General features: G+C 43.2%; 1 protein-coding gene across 2 annotated transcripts; it reads right to left on the bottom strand.

The window, feature by feature from the left end:
* Positions 1–1,562: 1,562 nt before the first annotated feature.
* Positions 1,563–16,928, bottom strand: PEX26 (peroxisomal biogenesis factor 26). Of its 2 annotated transcripts, none has more exons than XM_053225537.1 (6): positions 16,907–16,928; positions 11,769–12,064; positions 10,303–10,443; positions 9,527–9,822; positions 7,749–7,895; positions 1,563–4,539 (listed from the first exon to the last, which is right to left on the bottom strand). In XM_053225537.1, the coding sequence occupies exons 2-6, from the start codon at positions 11,981–11,983 to the stop codon at positions 4,439–4,441; spliced, it is 900 nt and encodes a 299-aa protein (XP_053081512.1). In that variant the 5' UTR covers positions 11,984–12,064; positions 16,907–16,928; the 3' UTR covers positions 1,563–4,438. The 2 variants fall into 2 exon arrangements, with proteins under 2 accessions (XP_053081512.1, XP_026929645.1); XM_027073844.2 differs by lacking the exon at positions 16,907–16,928 and adding an exon at positions 12,261–12,419.
* Positions 16,929–18,558: the final 1,630 nt, after the last annotated feature.

Genomic DNA, 18,558 nt, shown 5'->3' on the forward strand with positions numbered 1-18,558 from the left:
CTTCAGCTCTGATGCTTGCCTTTCTGCCCACCCTCTTTGCTATGTCTATTTCTTCCTTCCTCTAATTCTTGAGACTGAATCCAAGTTTATTCAACAAATCTTTATTTCATGGCCTCTTACCTGCATGGCTCATTCTATGTGTTATAAGGGATATAAGAACATGAACTCCAGCCCCAGTCTGTCTAGGTTCAGATCCTAGCTTTACCACTTAATAGCTATGGGACAATTGGGCAAGTTATTTAACCCCTTTGTATCTGTTTTGTCATCTCCAAAATAGAGATAATAGGGGAGCCTGGGTGGCTCAGTCAGCTGAGCATCCAACTTCGGTTCAGGTCATGATCTCACAGTTTGTGAGTTCAAGCCCCACATTGGGCTCTGCTCTGACAGCATGGAGCCTGCTTGGGATTCTCTCTCTCTCCCTCTCTCTCTGCCTCTACCCCACTCAAGCACTCTATCTCTCTCTCAAAATAAATAAAGTTTAAAAAAGGGGGGAACATAGGGGTTTTATACACTGCGATTCTATCACACAATGGAATACTAAATCTCTAATAAGAATGAGGCAGCTCCATATGAGCTAATAAGAACAATCATCCAAGATTAATTAATTTAAAAAATTTTGGCACAGCATGTGTAGTGAATGTATGCTATCACTTATATAAGAGAAAGAAAAGCTTAATATCAAAGATTACCTCTGGAAGTACAAACAAACTGGCAACAGTGGTGGCCTCTGGGCAGGAAACCAGAAGTGGAAAAAAAGATATTTTTTTCCATGAATATCCTTTTGTAACATTTGAATTCTGTTCCATAAATATAAAACTTGAGTATCACTTTTAAATGGTCTACATGTACACATGTGCAAACGCATACATGTAAAAGAGTGGAATCACCTGCGCAAAGCTCCTCAGTCCCTTCTAAGCCCCTTTCCAGAAGCAGAACAACTCTGTCCTTGTCCAGCCCATCCACCCCTGCAATTGCCCAGAGTAGCCTAATTTCATCTCTCCACCTCACCCCAACCTCTTCATTCTATTTGACTACAGAAGAGCATTACCCCCATTGCTGCTCTCCTTAGCATCCCTAAATTATAAAATATCTGTTCTATGTTATATTCTCTCAGAACCCAGTAAAACAAATCAACGAACTCCAGCTAAAGTTACCCTTCCCAGATATATTTGCATATTAACAGTGAATTTCAGCCAGAGAGTGACTGATTTTAGAGCAAGTGAAGCAGAATCATATTGCAGTGAAAAGAACACCACACTTGAGGGTCAGGAGACCTTGATCTTATTCAGGCTATGTGATTCAGGGCAAATCACTTCACCTCTCTGGGTCTTGATTTCCTTAGCTTAAAAAAAAAGTGAGGGGGAATATAAGAGATGATCTTTCCAGATCTAACACTGTAAAATCCCACCATACAATGCTGCTTCTCAGATTGCCATCCCCTGAACTTGATGTGTACCATGTGTGTTCAATAGCACTGTCCGAAAGAAATTCAATGTGAGCCATATATGTCACTTTAAACATTCTAGTAGCTCCACAAAAAAAGTAAAAAGAAACAGTTGAAGTTAATTTTAATAGACTTTATTTAACCCAATATATTCAAAATATTATAATTTCAACATGCAATCAATACAAAAATTATTGAGTTTCCATTCTTTTTTTTAATACTAAGTCTTCAAAATCCAGGTGAGCATTTTACATTCACAGAACATCTCGATTTGGACCAGCTATATTTCAAGTGTTCAAAAGCCACACGTGGCTAATGGCTACCATACTGGACAGCACAGGTATAGGCCTAACAAGGATGTCCTCTCTTCATTTCTGACCTCGTTAAGCCCAAAGTTGAAGACTGATTTAATACAAGCCTCCATCCTTAGAAAAGGTCAAAGTCATCAGAGCAGTTTTGGTTCTGAGTTCCTCGTCTGACTGGGAAGGTACCTGGGGCTGGTTACCAGACAACATTGCAGAGTTCAAGACAAACATAAAACAGAGAACCAAGAAGCCTATAAGCAGAATAATATGAAGAAACTTCAGGGGACAGACAGAAAAATGAACTGGGCATAGTTGAGTCTTCTTTTTACTCAGGGTTTTCACAATACAAAACACACTGTAAGCACACAGACATTTTGTCATGGCAGCTATATCAGCTCATTAGTTTAAACACCTCTGAATACCTTCAAATTCCCAGGTGTTCAGCTAAGCAATGGAGAAATAGCTACCACTCACAAGAGTTCTTATTTGAGGCAGCGTGCCAAGCACTAGGTAAGGAGGCTCTCATTTGCTCCACCAAAAGTCCCTATGAGATAATAACTCACTAACAGATGAGGACACTAAGGCTGAAAAGGATAAGTCACTTTCCAACAGTCACACACCTAGTGATTGGTACAGCAGGAATCCAAACTTGATTCTTAAACACTGCCACAAGCCACACTCTCCAGCTTCAAAGAGCTCACAGTTACTGGAGGCAAGAGGATTTCACAATTATAAGGCCATAGGGTCACTACCACAGAAAGGACATGAGATAGGGGCCTGGAAGCAGAGGACATAGGGAAAGGATTCCCAAAGGTAACCCTTGAGTAAGTCTAGAATTGAGCTGGCCAAAAAGTGGGAGCTGGACCTTCCAGAGGGAACCGAAGGAGCCAAGGTGTGAGGAGGCATGCAATGTTCAGAAACCTGTGACTGGCTCAGCAGCTGGAGGGCAGTGTGAGTAAGGAACAGAGACCCCACATGAAAGAGGAGGTGTTAGCCAAAACTAGTGCATAAGGGGATTTAAATTTAAGAAGAAATCCCATGTGAGCCATGGGAAGCCATTAAAGAGTTTTATCTAGGGTAGTGAAAGGGACCGGATTTTTATTTTCAGAAATAATTCCAACAGAGATCTCACCTTGTCTCCTTTCCTCTCCCCAAGGGTCTTAACTATTTAAAAGCCCAAACATAAAAGCACAGATTTGTTTCCTACAGAGTTGGACACACCCTAGGGATTTATCTCCCAATGACCTGTGAGGTTTACTTAGTCTACCCATTTTACTAAAGAGAAGTTATTGACTTGGAACTCCTGAAGAGGAACCTATGGAAAACTACTAAACGCATCTCCTATATTCCGGCATCAACACTGCCCAAAGCCCCAGGAAGGAATGGTTTGTTTGGCCTTCAGCCTCAGAAAGGCTAACCCCTGCAGGAAGCCTTTCATAATTCTGACAGTGTAGTATTATGTACATATACTTGCACAGACACATGTAAGATTCTCGCAGCCAGTGACAGAAAACACTGAAACATTTCAAATACTCAAATGTTATGGCTCCAATGCCTCCTCCCCCTAACAATGAATAAAATCGTTCATTGCCTTCAAAACCCATGTCTTCCCTCTGCACAACTCCCTCCACATATCCCTTCCAGCTCACCTGATTACCCAGTTCCATTTTCAGCTCATCAGCCTCTAAGGCTAACCTACTTTTCAAGGCCACACAAGCAGAAAGACTTCTACATTATACAAACAATAAAATATAATTAGAACAACAGGACATAGAAGGGGTTGGCGGACCAGCAACAATATGTACTGAGGAACCAAAGATACAGGTAGAACCTGGTAAAACAGCCATCAGACAAAGTACAAAAATACTATTGCAGAGCAGGGGGAAGGGACTGACAGGAAGAAAGAGAGCACAGGAATGCTGAGTGTGTAATAGAGCAGGACTTGGCCACTGACAACCTGGAAAATTGAGCTGAAGCCCAAGAGGCACCGAGCAGGATCATTTTCCCCAGTGAGAAGGGCAGAGCAGCCTTACTTTGCTTTCAATAGTGACCTGGGTGGTTCTGAAAGCCATGTCCTGGTCTAAAAAGAGAGGGCCCATGCAGCTTCAAGCCCATTGCAAAACCACAGGAATAATTAGACCAGATCTGTGGAGAGGAGCATAGAGGAGAAGTAAAAGGCCCTCTCAGATCCTCACACTCTGCCTAATTAAGGACCTGCCCTGTGAAGCAAATCTCAAAGGTAAGTTTTTCAAGAAAGTAAAAGGCCAAGGGTCATTCCATCAGAGTTTTCTGAACTTCCAGCTTCATTAACCTGCTGACCTGAAAAATCAACCCCTTGCCTTGGCCAAGAAGATGGAATATTTCACGGATACAGTCTCCTTTCCCAAACCCCTCCTTTATGAGGGACCCCTGGTAAAAGGGAATACTATTCTGGAGGACTTGAGCTCTCTGGCCCCCTTTGTTTCCACATTTCCTACCAACATCAGCCAAAGTAGGGTGCAAAGTGGAAAACATTCAGGTGGCAAAACACAGTTCACCATACTGGATCAGCTCTTTCTAGAATCGGGCTGGCCCCACTCCTATGGGGGCCCAGCCAGCAACAGGAAATAGGACGCCATGGATGAGTTACTCTGCTTCTGTCACAGCAAACTTGGGGATTAGCAAGGTTGAGGTGAATGGGAAAGACCACTCAGTCATGGATAGGAAGCCGGTAGAGAGAAAATATGGCTTCCTGAATCCGATGGAAGAGCTGAGACAGCTTGCAGAGGAAGGGCAAGGATGAAGGAGAAGCTGCAAGGGAAAAGGAAGTATGATGTCAGTATCCCCACCTCTATGTATTCCCTCCTCTTCCCTCAGCCTCAAGTCCCATCTCTTAGAAACTCTGCCACTCTGGGAGTATGTCTGATCTTTTTAAAGCATATTTTGATGTTTAATGTTATTGGCTCCTCCTCCCCTCCCCAACAATATATTCTCTGGGAGATATTTTCTTCACTTGGATTTAAAAAAAAAAAAAATCATGTCTATTTTTTGAGAACGAGAGAGACAGGAGCGTGAGCAGGGGAGGAGCAGAGAGACAGCGAGACTCAGAGGAGGCTCCAGGCTCTGAGCTGTCAGTACAGCTTGAACCACAGACAGTGAGATCATGACCTGAGCTGAAGTCAGACTCTTAACCAACTGAGCCACCCAGGTGCCTTGGATTACAATCACCTTAAGTTTGCTGAGAAAAAGATCAAAACTTATTATATTTTTAATCTAACTTTTTGATACACACACACACACACACACACACACACACACACACACACACAACTGGTGATGGTGGCTGCCTCTGGGAAGATAGGCTTTTAAGAAGAAACTTCCTCTCCAATCCTTTTTGTACCTTCTCAACCTGGAGCCAAGTGACAGTATTACCTATTTTTATCATCCGTTAATTATATTGAAAATAAAGTAAAATCTACCTCTTTGGAATTAGGGCTGAGTTGGTGGGTTTGTTTTTCCTTATTTGGTTACTAATTTTTTAACTGATTTTTTCTTCTTAAAAAGAAAAATGTTGTTTTTAAAGAAAGCTATTGACAGTCTCCTCTCTTTATAGCCTTCCTACAGAGTCCTAGTTGCAGCCTAGCCATGGGTTCTCCTCTCCTGCAGCACCACCACTGCAATGAACCAAGACTGCCACTGGGGGTCAGGAGTGTCAGGCCAGGGCATTTTAAGGAAGCTCCAAGCAGCCATGGAACCAGCAAGCTCAAACTGTCTCCTGCTGTCCCCACTTAGAAGACCAGGACACTAAGGGCACCTGGTGGCTCAGTCACTTGAGCCCGACTCTTGATTTCAGCTTGGGTCATGATCCCAGGATCCTGGGATCAGGCATACATCAAGCCCTGCTCAGGCTACATGCTGGGCCTGAAGCCTGATTGGGATTCTTTCCCTCTGCTCCCCTCTCTCTCTCTCTCTCTCTCTCTCTAAGAAAAATAACTAAATAAAAGAAAAAGAGCAGGACTTTTAAGAACCATAAAAAAAAAATTCTAAATTGTATCAAGTCTCTAGAACAAAGCAGAAAGTCAGAGGGTGAGCAGGAATGAATACAAACTATCCTTAGTTCAGCAAAGTGAAAGGACAACTTTTTGTTTGTTTATTTTTCAGAGACAGAGAGAAAGAGAGAGAGCAGGGGAAGGATGGGGGTTGGGGGGAGAGAGAGAGAGAGAGAGAGAGAATCTTAAGCAGGGGCTCAATCCTATGGCCCTGGGATCATGACCTGAGCCAAAACCAAGAGTGAGATGCTCAACTAACTGAGCTACCCAAGCATCCTGAAAAGGACAACTCTGAGCTATGCAAAAAAAGCTCGCTGAAGAAGAGAAAGGGAAATGGAGAAAATGGGGAAGACTTGAAGATTACATCAAGAATAGGCAGGGGTGCCTGGGTGGCTCAGTCGGTTAAGCAGCCGGCTCCGGCTCAGGTCATGATCTCGCGGTCTGTGAGTTCGAGCCCCGCGTCGGGCTCTGTGCTGACAGCTCAGAGCCTGGAGCCTGTTTCAGATTCTGTGTCTCCCTCTCTCTGACCCTCCCCTGTTCATGCTCTGTCTCTCCCTCTCTCAAAAATAAATAAAATGTTAAAAAAATTTTAAAAAAAGAATAGGCAATTTTTTAAATAGACAAATTATTTGTGTGACCCTGGGCTAGTTACTCGTTTCCTGTGGTTCTTAGGTTTCTCAACCAAAAAAGAAAGAAAAAGAAAATGAAGCGACTAGAATAAGGGTTTCCAGTTTTTCCTGCAGTTTTAAAAGTTATAATTCTATAATCCTTAGAGTTATAACTCTAAGTTTAAATTCATGAGGAGAGTAGGTATTAGATTATAACTCACATAAAGTAACACACAAATACAAAAATCTAAAAGAGTGAGCTCCTAATCTTTGGCCCAACACTTAATTTTGAGGGATTAATCCTCAGGAAATAACCAGGGTTGTTCCCAAATAGCACTTAGAGAGTTTATCAGTCCCCGGATCAGTCTCAGTGCTGGGCATGGATCTTGCTTGGGATTCTTTCCATCTGCCTCTCACCCTCTCTCTAAAATAAAAAAATAAATAACTAAATAAAAGAAAAACAGCAGGACTTTTAAGAAAAAACACTGCAAAAAACAGAGGAAGAAATCATCAAGGGGTGCTGGGTGGCTCAGTTGATTAAGCATCTGACTTCAGCTCAGGTCATGATCTCATGGTTTGTGAGTTCGAGCCCCACGTCGGTGTCTGTGTTGACAGCTTGGAGCCTGGAGCCTGCTTTAGATTCTGTGTCTCCCTCTCTCCCTGCCCCTCCCCAATCTCACACTCTGTCTCTCTCTCTCTCTCTCTCAATAATATATAAACATAAAACAAACAAACAAAAAAAAGAAATCATCAAAGTGTTCAACAATAGGGAACTGTTAATCAATTATGGAAGTTTCTATCAATTGGAATATTATTTAGCCATTGAAAGACGTTTTAAAGAATATTTATAACCTGCAAAATTGCACCTATATCCATAAAGAAAAAGACCGAAAGTATAGCCATTACAATGGCAAACTTTTAGGTGATTTCTGTTTTCTTTATACTTTTTTCTATTTTCCACATTTTCTAAAGTATACATGTATTTTATTTATAACAATACAATTTTTTTTAGATATGATGATTAGGAAAAAAATTTTTTTTTAATTCTGAGTTTCTAGTCAGAGTTCACCCCTGAATAAAGGAGATGACAATGATTCAGTCAATGTTCCAGGAGTCAACAGAGTAGAGGCAGTTTCCTCCACGAGGGATTGCTCTCATGGATTCCAGGGTTATTCTCTCCTAGGTGGGTCTGGCTGGATCTCAATGAGGCCCAACAATCCCTCCTCCCTATAGAAGAGACTTGGGGAGAAGTGGCCCAGGAGATAGATACCTCCGTTCCCAGGAGGCCTCCCACAAGCCCAGCCCCTATCCAACTGTCCCTTCCCCAGGAAGAGCGGGAGGGAAGACTGGCTTCATCACTTACCTGGATCAAACCTTACCACCAAGAGGCAGAGGATCAAGGCAGCCAGGAGGCTCTTTTTGAAGGGCAGGGAAAAGAAGTGGCTCACTGTAGAATCCCAAAGCCGGCGGAGCAACATCAGTAGTGACAGGAACTTGTGGGAGAAGGAGCCTGGTCAGGGAGATAAAGCATAACTGCAGCATAAGTCACAGGAACCAGCTTCACTGATTCTGAGCTTTCAGCTTGATTATGAGAGTTGAGCAAAAGGTAACAAGACTAGTTTATTCATGTAATTCATAAAGTGGTTGTAAAAGAAATTCTAAAAACTCCAAAATGTTTTGAGGACAGACAACATCACTAGAATATCATCTCCTTAGGAGAGACTTTGGACAGACAACACCTACTCAGCTGGGTAAACCTGGCATATTTGGTGTGTTTTTTTCAATAGACTCATTATTTTATAGCTTTCTTTATATTCTGGCCTAAGATATGTACAGAGAGTTACACAGAGCAATAGTTCTTGATGATCACATTAATACAGGAAAATGAAGTGCACTTAATACATATAGTGAAGAATTCAAAAGTCTTAAGTTCTAAATATAAACATGAACACCACCAGCCCAAGAACAAGTGGTGCCAAGTCCTGATAGAACACTCTGAACTTGCCATCAAACCCTTTTCCTAACCTTTCCTCCCCAGGAGATGGAGGGGCAGAGAGTCTGGGTAGTCACAGCTCATTCTTGAAGCCAACAACCTGTTGGCAAAGAAGTGATTCTATCTCAGAAGTTTCATGCTCGTTAGCACACAAAGAAAAAACACTTTGGAGAACAGGATTACATTTAACTGAAGAACTTTCATAGAAAAAAAAAAGGATCAGACTTATTCTGTATATACCAAGAGAAAAATCAAGGAACAGTACCTAAAAACTACCAGAAAAAAAAAACTTAAATCCAGCATTAGGAAGAACTTCTGTACAGAACTCTTCACAGATGGAATGAGCTGCTTCTGGAGATAGTGGATTTTCAGTCCTTGTATAGACTAGATGATCACTTGAGGAAAAGGAGATGCAAAGGATTCAAAGACCTGGCAAGGGTCTGGAGCAGAGGACTTTTAAAATCCCTTGTAACAAAACAACCCCCAAGCCCATACCCAACCCTGTGTAGGAACCCCTTGTATGATACCAGCCAGGTGTATGATGTTGAGTCTTGAAGTGGCTCCCCTGTAAAAGCCATCTTGTGAAACTGCACTCTAATTGGCAGAGGTGGGCTGCCCCTTCGGGGGGACAGAGGTCACTGAAGAAGATACTCATGAGATCTAGTAAATAAAGGCAGACAGCATACTGGGCAGTGGGGCCCAAGATGAAGGTAAATCATTTTTATCTAAGTCAATTTACCAAGTTATTGTGTCAGCTTATTTTCCTTTTGGTATCCCACCGCATACCTCAGCTGCATCTGTATTTGGGCCAGTCTTTAAAGGAGGAATAACATCCCACTCTGGCCAGCATGATAGAGACAAGAGATCTAATGAAAGGACCCCAAGGAAAAGGTGGCTTTCAAGAAACAAGAGTTAAAGATTCTGAGACTCAGTGACACCTCCCTGTATGGAGACTCTCCTTCCACTGCCAACTACAGAGGGTCAGGGCTTGGCTTTTTTAATCAAATCAACAGGTTTCCTATTCTGCGATTTGGGAGTTACTCATACAAATAATTGCTCCCAAGCTCTTGGAAAAGTCATGATAAACCCCAAGGTCCAGGGGAAAGCTTACAACTCCACTTTATGGAGGCCACAGAAGAATGTCCTACCTTCCTGGTTCAGCTTCTGGGCCTCCTCAGAACCCAAGCGTTGGTGTTTCTGCTGTTGCCTTGCCTTACTAATGGCCTGGAGTACGTCCAGCCGCTGTTCCTCACTGAAGCCTGCAGAGCCCACCACTAGCTCCTCAGCCTCTGACAAGCAGCCCAGGGGTAGCAGCACCTGCTGTAGGTGAAGTTCTGCCAAGGCTCTGTATTCTGGAAGGTCCTGATTGTCTGGGTCTTGCAGCCAGGCACTGACCACTTCCAGCACAGCTCCAGGCTCTTGCATTTTGCTGTATAAAAGAACACTGCAGCCCCGAATAATCCAGTCCCCAAAAAAAGAACAGTTAGTGCTCCACGGTTGATTTACCTCTCATAAACCACTACATTCTCCCACTCAACCCCTTCCCTGTTGTCCTCCAGTCCTTCCCTAGGGGATGATGACATTGGTAAGAATTAGGAATTCCTAGGAAGTAGCAAGAAGCTCCCTCAGCTCTGACATATTCCAGTTGTATCACCCCTCTTCACATCTCTTATTCCCCTTTGTCCCCCTCCTCCTTTCACTACCCAACATTCCCCCCTCCTCATCCTTTATCACTATGTTTTGAGGTCCGAAAAAAAACCAAAAAACAAAAAACAAAACAAAAATAAAAACACAGGGAAAGAATCATATTTGGAAGGAAATGGTAGAGAAGGGCAAAAGAGAAGATATTAGGCACTGATTCAGAAAAGGACATGAATATCCTTTTGTTCCTGAACTGATCCAATGAGTCAGAACAATGACCTACCATAGCTCCAGGACTTTGGGGGGTAGCTTTTCAGGAACCTGGTAATACTGAAGAACCCAGGACAGGACTTCCCGCCACCGATTCATTTCTGCCAGGGCCTGGATCCCCACAATACACAGGGAGCACTTCACCTCCAAGGAGCTGTTGGCAGAAGAACTAGTTCAGGTTTTAGGAAGTGGTCCCCTTCTGTTTCCATTCTCACTTCCACCCTGGGACTGTTCCTCCCCAGCTCCCAACTTAGCAGTCATCACCTCTACCCTCCCCATTAGTATTCGGATTCAAATTACAACTGGTCTTGGAGCATCTGCATGGTTCCATCGGTTAAGCATCTGACTCGTGATTTTGGCTCAGGTCATGATCTCAGGGTTCATGTGATTGAGCCCTACATCAGGCTCTGCGCTTACAGAGAGAAGCCTGCTTGGGATTCTCTCTCTCTCTCTCTTTCTCTCTCAAAAGTAAACTTAAAAAAAATGTTTTAAAAAATTACAACTGGTCTCATGAGCCCCAACACAGAGAAAACTGCCCTTTCCCCAGGAGTTCGATGTTCCTGAAAACCTCCTGGAGGCAAATCAACTGTTGCCTAACACACATCTTTGTATCTAGGTGAAATCAGGGAAGGGGAAAGGGACAATGTGTAGCACAGATGTATAGGTGGAAAGAGAGCTGGAGCTAAGAGTTTGCTTAGTGACAAAATGGGCATGGAGCAAGGTTTCTGCCTAATTGTAGGTACAGGCACTTCACAACTGGCCTGTTAGCACCACCAAGTAAGGTGCCTCCAGACACCTGGAATAACAGTCTTCAGCATTTACTGCAACAAGCCCTACCCAACCCCCTGAAGAAAGCCAGAGATCCCCAGTTCATCCTTCCCTGGGGTCACCTTTGACTATTCTACCCATCACCTCCCCAGTATAGCCTATGTCAACATTATAATCCACAGAGAAATTATGCCCTCAAAAAGAGGCTGAGAGCATTTGAAACAGCAATGTAGGACCAAGCTTTTCTCCAGATTGGATTCTTTAATCCTATCAATCCTTCAACAGGATCAGGACACTACTCCTACTCTGAACTCCATTTCCATTCATCAGCCAAGGTCAAGTGAACAGCTTGGGGGAGAGGAGTATACCTAGGAGAGGACTTCCACCACCTGCTCGCTGAACCTGCTTACTGAAATAATTTGACAATATGCATTCTATCTTCCCAACATGCCATTCAACACTGGAACAGGGAAGCAAAGAACTGGCTGTGGGTTCTCACTAAGCTCTGTTGCACGACTTGACCACTTCTTCCTCATTGTGCAGTGCCTCAGTTTCCTCCTCTGTAGAATGGGCACACCAGCCTCTCAGAGAGGAACCACTAATGAAACCAAGGTGTAAGGCTCCTTGTGAGCAATCTGGGAAAGGCAGAACTCCTAAGAGCTTTAGTCCCTCCCCAAGATCACCCGGAAATGAATGGAGCCCAGCACGTACGTGCCCGCATCAAGGTTGGCCAAGCTCCGCAAGGCGCGTTCACAGGTCTGCAGCGCCGCCCCGAAGTCCAGGTGTACAACTAAGAGGTCTGCCGCCTCCTCCAGCAGAACCACGGCTGCCGACGGGGCTGGGGCGGCACGCACAGGCTCACTGCTCCTCAGGGGCCCCCCGAGCCCCCTAAGGGGGGCTGCAGGTGTCGAGAAGTCACTCTTCATAGCCAGCCGGGGCTTAGGGCCTGTCTCCCCAGACGTCAGAGTGGCAGCCTCTCCGGGGACTCCGGGATATCCCGAGTCAGCCTGGGAGAAAAGGGACAGTCCTCATAGCCTTGCCCACAACCTTTCCCGAGGCTGAGTCCTGGAGAAGGAAAAGTTAGTGGCCATATCCAAGGCAACGGCTGGGCTGACTGGGCGGCTGCTCTAGCTCAAAACAGGTTGGCACGTGGGGAACCAGTTTACACCATAGATTTGCAGAACAGCTGCATCCCTGCAATACCTGGATCTAGCTTCTCTGGCCCCACGACATGTACTGATACCACCTTCGCCCCGGGGAGTGCCGTTCCAGGTTCCGTTTTTATGAATAGAGCCGCTCACTGCAGGAGCGGGACGAGGGTGAGGACATCTTCCCGGCTTTCGCAGCTGCCTGCAGACTCGGGGCTTCCCGGCGGCGCGGAGGACTCTGGGAGCTGTAGTTCCCTGGCTCTCGGTTCAGTCGCCCTCTCGATGCAGATAGAGGAGTTCGGACTACAACTCCCAGCATGCCACGCCCCAGGAACTGCCCCTGTACTCCGAGAAAACAAACTCGCAAGGACGTTTTGGGAAATTACAAAGCAGAGGCTGTGTTATGAGATGGGGAGCTCCCCTCACTAACCACTAACCAGCAGAAGCCGGACAGAAGAAATTCCAGTAATGGAGGTGAAATTACAAGCGGGCTTTTAATACTGAGCTTTCTCCAGGAATAACAATTCGAATATTAGGAAGTGGAGCAGGAAAAACACTGAAAAGAAACATCAGAGCTAGTCACTTTTCCTTCTATGTTCCTCCTTCCCAGGCATAGCTCACATTTATCCAGTGCTTATCCTAGCGCTATGCGAAACGCTTTGCGTGCAATCTCATTTAATCCTTCCCTCAACCCTGGGGGTTAGGAATACTGTTATCCCCATTGCACAGGTGAGGACATTGGAGACTATTTAAATAATTTGCTGAAGGTCACACAACGAATAGGTGGAAAATACAAAGTCAAAAAGGCTCTTTTTGCCCAAAGACATATATTTAACCACTATTCTGTTCTGCAGGACAGGACTGAGTCTATGCTGTCTATTCAGAGAATTTACAGTCATTGCCCAAGCAAGTTACATAAGCTCATTGAGCCTCATTGCTTCCTATAAAATAGAGATATTCCTATAAAATAAAAACAAAGCCATACAGTGTGTAATGCAATTTATAATGAAGTACTAGAACAGAGCAGGTATTCAATAAATTATAGCTATAATAATAATTAAATAATTTTATACAGATACATAAATTATATTTATTTGTGTATTCTGTGCTTCACCCAGACTTTGCTGAATTTATACTTCTCTCAGCTTTAGTTTCTCCTCAGCTCCTTATGTTTTCAACTCTTTGTAAAACTTATCTAGAATTGTTTATTCCGCTGGTGATTAGATTAGAAGTCCAGGCACAGGGCAAGTACCTATTTACACCATACATTCCCTTCCCTTGTCACTAGATATAGATATACCCATTGGCTGGGCTTTCAGCTCTCTGTAGAAAGTCTTCATGGAAAGCTGAAGCAGAAACATGAAATCCATCAGACTTCTGAGGAAAGAAAAGTATAGACCCCGTAACCATATAAGATGATGAAGTCAGGACTTCACTTATTCCACAAATACTTTTGAACACCTACTAGGTGGTAGGCCCTGTTCTAAGTACTGAAGATCCCACAGTTAACCAAAGAGACAAAAATGTCTGTTTTGTGGAGTTTGTGCCATAGTGAAAGGAAACAAAATAAAAAATAAGTAAAATACAAACAGTAGTGTGTCAAATGATAATAAATGCTGAGGGGAAATAAGAGTGATTGGAAGTGACAACAGTGGAGGTTCGATATCTACATTTAACTTTGTTTCCTAACAGGAAATCCAGTGGTGGGGACAAAGCAAAGAGAAAACGTGGACCTTCTGCTCAAGACTAGCTCATTCCCACACAGAAAACTCCAGAGGCAAGCAGAGATCCCTGGAAATTGTGGATCACAGTCTCAGAATGAAGTGACCAAAATGTTTTATCAGTTCTGCCTCAGATTTGATTATTACAGCACTGCAAATAAAAACCTTGTTCTCAGAACTGGGTTTAGAAGTCTTCCCTGAAAAATCAGGAAAGCAGTAGGAGCATCAGAAAATGGACTGGGGCTGGCCTAGACAGGTTGAGACCTCCTCTCTTCACTTCCAGGAGCACCACCTCAGATTGCTTCCTTGAAAAGGTTCCTTCCTTAAGGGTCGCCTGGTGCTCAGTCGGTTAAGTATCTGACTCTTGATTTCAGCTCAGGTCATGATTTCAGGGTCTTAAGACCAAGCCCTTTCCTCTTTCCTCTCTCTCCACTCCTCCTCTCACTCACATGCACTCTCTTCTCTTTCAACATAGGTAAACTCTCTCTTTCAACATAGGTAAACTTTAAAAAGAAAGAAAGAAGGAAGGAAGGAAGAAAGGAAGGAAGGAAGGAGAAAGGAAGGAAGGAAGGAGAAAGGAAGGAAGGAAAAAGGAAGGAAGGAAGGAAGGAAGGAAGGAAGGAAGGAAGGAAGGAAGGAAGGAAGGAAGAAAACCTCTTCCTTAAATCCTAACAAGAAGTTTCTTGCTGTTTCTGATGCTTCCAGGCGATGGCAGCACAGTCTTAAAAGAAACAGACTTTCTAGAAAAAAATTTGCCTATTTAGTGGTATAGCTGCCATAATGAGGACAAGATGGGAGGTGGGTGAGGGGATTGCTAAAAATCACATGAAAACATGATTGTGTTCCTATTTCTGTGTTTCACCCAATTTTTGACTATACAGGACTTCAGTGGTCTGTATGTCATCACTTAACCTTTAGCACTGTTATGTCCACAAATTGATTCTTTAACACATTACCATGACAGTCCACTATCTCCCCTTATGTCTGAATGTACCCAGAATTTCTCAGGCTAAGACACAGCAATCCTAAACATAAGCAAGTTCATTCCACCTGAGGGGGAATGCACAGATATTATATATATAAAACCAGTCTTTCTGACTCAGGGTTCATGACACAAGCCTTGAAACTACCTATTCTCCCCTTGGGATAAGTCAAAGAGTGGAAATAAGGCCTGATCTATAAAGCCAGATCTAAGGTCTGGTCCATGCTAATATTTGTATCGTTGGAATCTTCTCATTTTGGAAAAATATAGTAAATGAGATGAAAAATCCACATTATGGGCCATCCTCTAATCCTGACCCAAGCTCTGGAACTTGGTGCTCTTCCTTCTGTTCTGTAAGGTGCTCAGTCTATCTATCCATGGATTGCCTTAATCTGAAATGTGGATTTGCTTTGCTTGCTTTGGGCAGGTGATGAGTTGGTATTTTTGTATCAGAAAGAACTCTAGACTGGAAGATGAGCTATACTGGTTCCTTCAGTGACTACACCAGACCTCTAGAAAGTCACTGAAATCCTCTAAGCCTCAATTTTCTCATCTGAGGACATGGATAAGAACACCTGCCCATAGGGTGGTTGTAAGGATCAGAAGAGGCCACGTGACAATGGCCCATTGAACTCTTTAAATCTCTGGAATAGTTCAGGCTGATTATAAGTCCAATAGGTATAATATATTGGGGAATGAGTAAGGAGAAGAAAGAATTTCATTCTACCTCAAAGTTCTGTAATCTTATTTTCTGACCTGGAATCCAACTCTTGACTCTTTCTTACAAAGGTCAGTAATGCTTATATCTGCAGTCAGCCCATCCTATCCTGCCCTCTCCAAGCTGATTCTACATTCTGTGACAATAGACAGCATCCATAGCTGGTCCATCTAACACATCTCTTCTAGCCAGGAATGTTGGTGGCAAAGCTCCAATGGAGTAGAATCATACCTAGTATGGACCTTTGACCAGAAGCAAGCCAGAAAGATAAGTATTAGCAGGGTAAAGATTATGTTTCTCCAGGATGGCCAAGGGGTGTGCCTCCCTCATTCCAGAACTTCATCTGTTGGCATTTTTATGACTCTTTTTTAAAGACTGGACTTGGTGTTTAGGGCATAGTTCAATGCTTCCCATTTGCTCCTCTCCATATAGACACAGCAGAACTCTTACTTTGCTTCTGTGTCTAAAAAGTACTTATAATAATCATAATCATTCTCTATAGTACTTTACAACAATAAGGCAGGTCAATTTATAAGTATGATATTACCTATGTACTAGGTGCTATTCTAGGTGGTTTACATTTAACTCATTTTAATCATCAATAACCCTATGACATAAGTCTTAGTGTCATCCCTATATTGTAGATGAAGAAACCAAGGCACAGAGAGGTTAAGGAACTTGCCAAAGATCACACAAAAAATGCAAAGAAGGGCTGGGACTAAAATCCAAGAAGTTTCACTCTAGAGTCTTCCTTTCTTTCCTTTTTTTTTTTTTTAAATTCATCCATCCATGTCAAGAGAGAGAGAGAGAAAGAGAGAGAGAGTGGGGTGGGGGTGAAGAGACAGAGAATCCCAAGCTGGCCCCGAGCTGCCAGCAGGAAGCCTAACTCAGGGCTGGATCCCACAATCATGACCTGAGCTGAAATCAAAATTCTGACACCCAACCGATGGCCACCCAGGTGCCCCTAGAGTCTTTATTCTTAACTAATGCATAATACTGGCCCTACAAAATACTTTCACTTATTTTATTTGAGCTTAACAACCAGCCTGTGAGCAAGGTATATTATTATTCCTACTTATACATGGGAAACTAAAGCTCAGAAACTGCTCAAAACATTTGGTTTCAGTGGCAAAGCTGACATAATTACTGGAGATTTCTAACCAGATCCCATGCCCAGGCCATTCTTCAAAGGGTCATCAATAGATCCTTTTCATCATGGTGAAGGTGACTGGAGGCAGCCACTCTACGGAGACCTGTAGTCCAATTTCATTTTTTCTCACCTATTGCAGGAGTCAGAGTATTCACTCAGAGAAGTTTAAACAAATCTTTGTGATGCCAGACCAAGCCTGAAAAATAAAACAGGTAATGGATGCTCACTAGGAATAAGTCGGCCCTGGCTCTCTCATGAAAGAGTGGAAAGATGCTATCTCCTCCCTGGAATCTTTTCTGATTACACCTTATTCAAGCTAATCACTCCTTCCTTCAAACTCCCGATTGTGCTTTGCTTTTTTATGCCTTTCTTGTTGGTCCTTCCCAGTTTCCAAATCTTCTTATAGTTATTTGTGTCATTTCACTATTCAACTGTGCCCTTCCTGAGGGCAGGGACAGAGTCTCACTCAGGACGCTTGTGTGGTCTAGCATGGTGTAAAGCAATAGACACCCAATGCTCAGAAGGGACCCCACCTCTCCAGAGCTGTTCTGCATCATTTGGTCTCGACATTCGCTGGCAAGCACTATGTGAAAAGGTTGGAAGCTGAGGAGTTACATAACCTAGACCAGCCACCCAAAAAAAGGAAATACCTACAGGTGTTTCCAGGTACCAATACCCCTAGCTTGCCTTCTTGGCCATAGGCAATTTGCAATGTTCCTTCTTATTCCCTCTTACTTACTTCTTAGGAAATATTCTAATAAACTCAGTCAACCTGAGTGATAGAATTTTAGATTTGGAAGGACGTTTAACATACCACAGCCAGAAACTGAGGCCAGGGGAGGTCAAGCAATAGCTTGATATTACACAGCTGAAGAAGGCAGCATTCCTTGCCCTGCCCCATGCTGCCCCAGAGAGGATCTCACCTTCACTCAAAAGTGCTTTCCTCACTAGCCCAGAAATCCTTGTCATTAATCATATTTTGGGGCAATTTATTTATCTTTTTTAATGTTTGTTTGTTTGTTTGTTTGTTTATTGAGAGAGAGAGAGAGAGAGAGAGAGCCAGGGAGGGGCAGAGAGAGAGACAGAAAGAGAGAAATCCCAAGCAGGATCTGCATTTTCAGCACAGAGCCCAATGCAGGGCTCAAATTCATAAACTGTGAGATCATGACCTGAGCCAAAATCAAGAGTTGGATGCCTAATGACTGAGACACTCAGATGCCCCACTTTGAGGTCATTTATAGCATCAAGGTCACTGTTAACACACAGATACTGACTGGGAAGAGCAGCACATGGAGTTATTGCCAGCCATTAACACCCATCACACCAGTGCTCTCTCCCCTCCCACCATGGAGAGCAGCAGTAGTTCTCAAAACCTGCAGTTTTTGCCCTAGCAGGCCTTCAGGGGAAAATGGGATTGAAGGGTTCTCAACACACAGCTTTAATATTCCAAGAAGAAATTATACATTTACCTGAGATAATGCTCTAAATGTTTGTTAATGGATCCTCCTTAGTAGACAAAACATTCCAAAACATAGGATTGATAGAGGAGCAATTGAAAGTGATCCTTTGTATTTAAAACTGAAATTTAAATTTGTATTTAAAACTGTATTTAAAACTGAAAACTGAAGATGTGGTTTATATATACAATGGAATACTACTTGGCAATAAGAATGAAATCTTGCCATTTGCAACAATGTGGATGGAACTGGAGGGTATTATGCTAAGTGAAATAAGTCAGTCAGAGAAAGACAGATACATATATTTTCACTCATATGTGGAATT

The sequence above is a fragment of the Acinonyx jubatus genome, chromosome B4 (assembly GCF_027475565.1).
Source record: "Acinonyx jubatus isolate Ajub_Pintada_27869175 chromosome B4, VMU_Ajub_asm_v1.0, whole genome shotgun sequence".
NCBI lineage: Eukaryota > Metazoa > Chordata > Mammalia > Carnivora > Felidae > Acinonyx > Acinonyx jubatus.

Coding starts and splice junctions, on each gene's coding strand:
- PEX26 (XM_053225537.1), bottom strand. CDS start 11,983: ATGAAGAGTGACTTCTCGACACCTGCAGCCCCCCTTAGGGGGCTCGGG. Junction 10,444..11,768: donor GCCAACCTTGATGCGGGCAC/GTACGTGCTGGG, acceptor TTCTGCCAACAG/CTCCTTGGAGGTGAAGTGCT. Junction 9,823..10,302: donor CCCAAAGTCCTGGAGCTATG/GTAGGTCATTGT, acceptor TCGGGGCTGCAG/TGTTCTTTTATACAGCAAAA.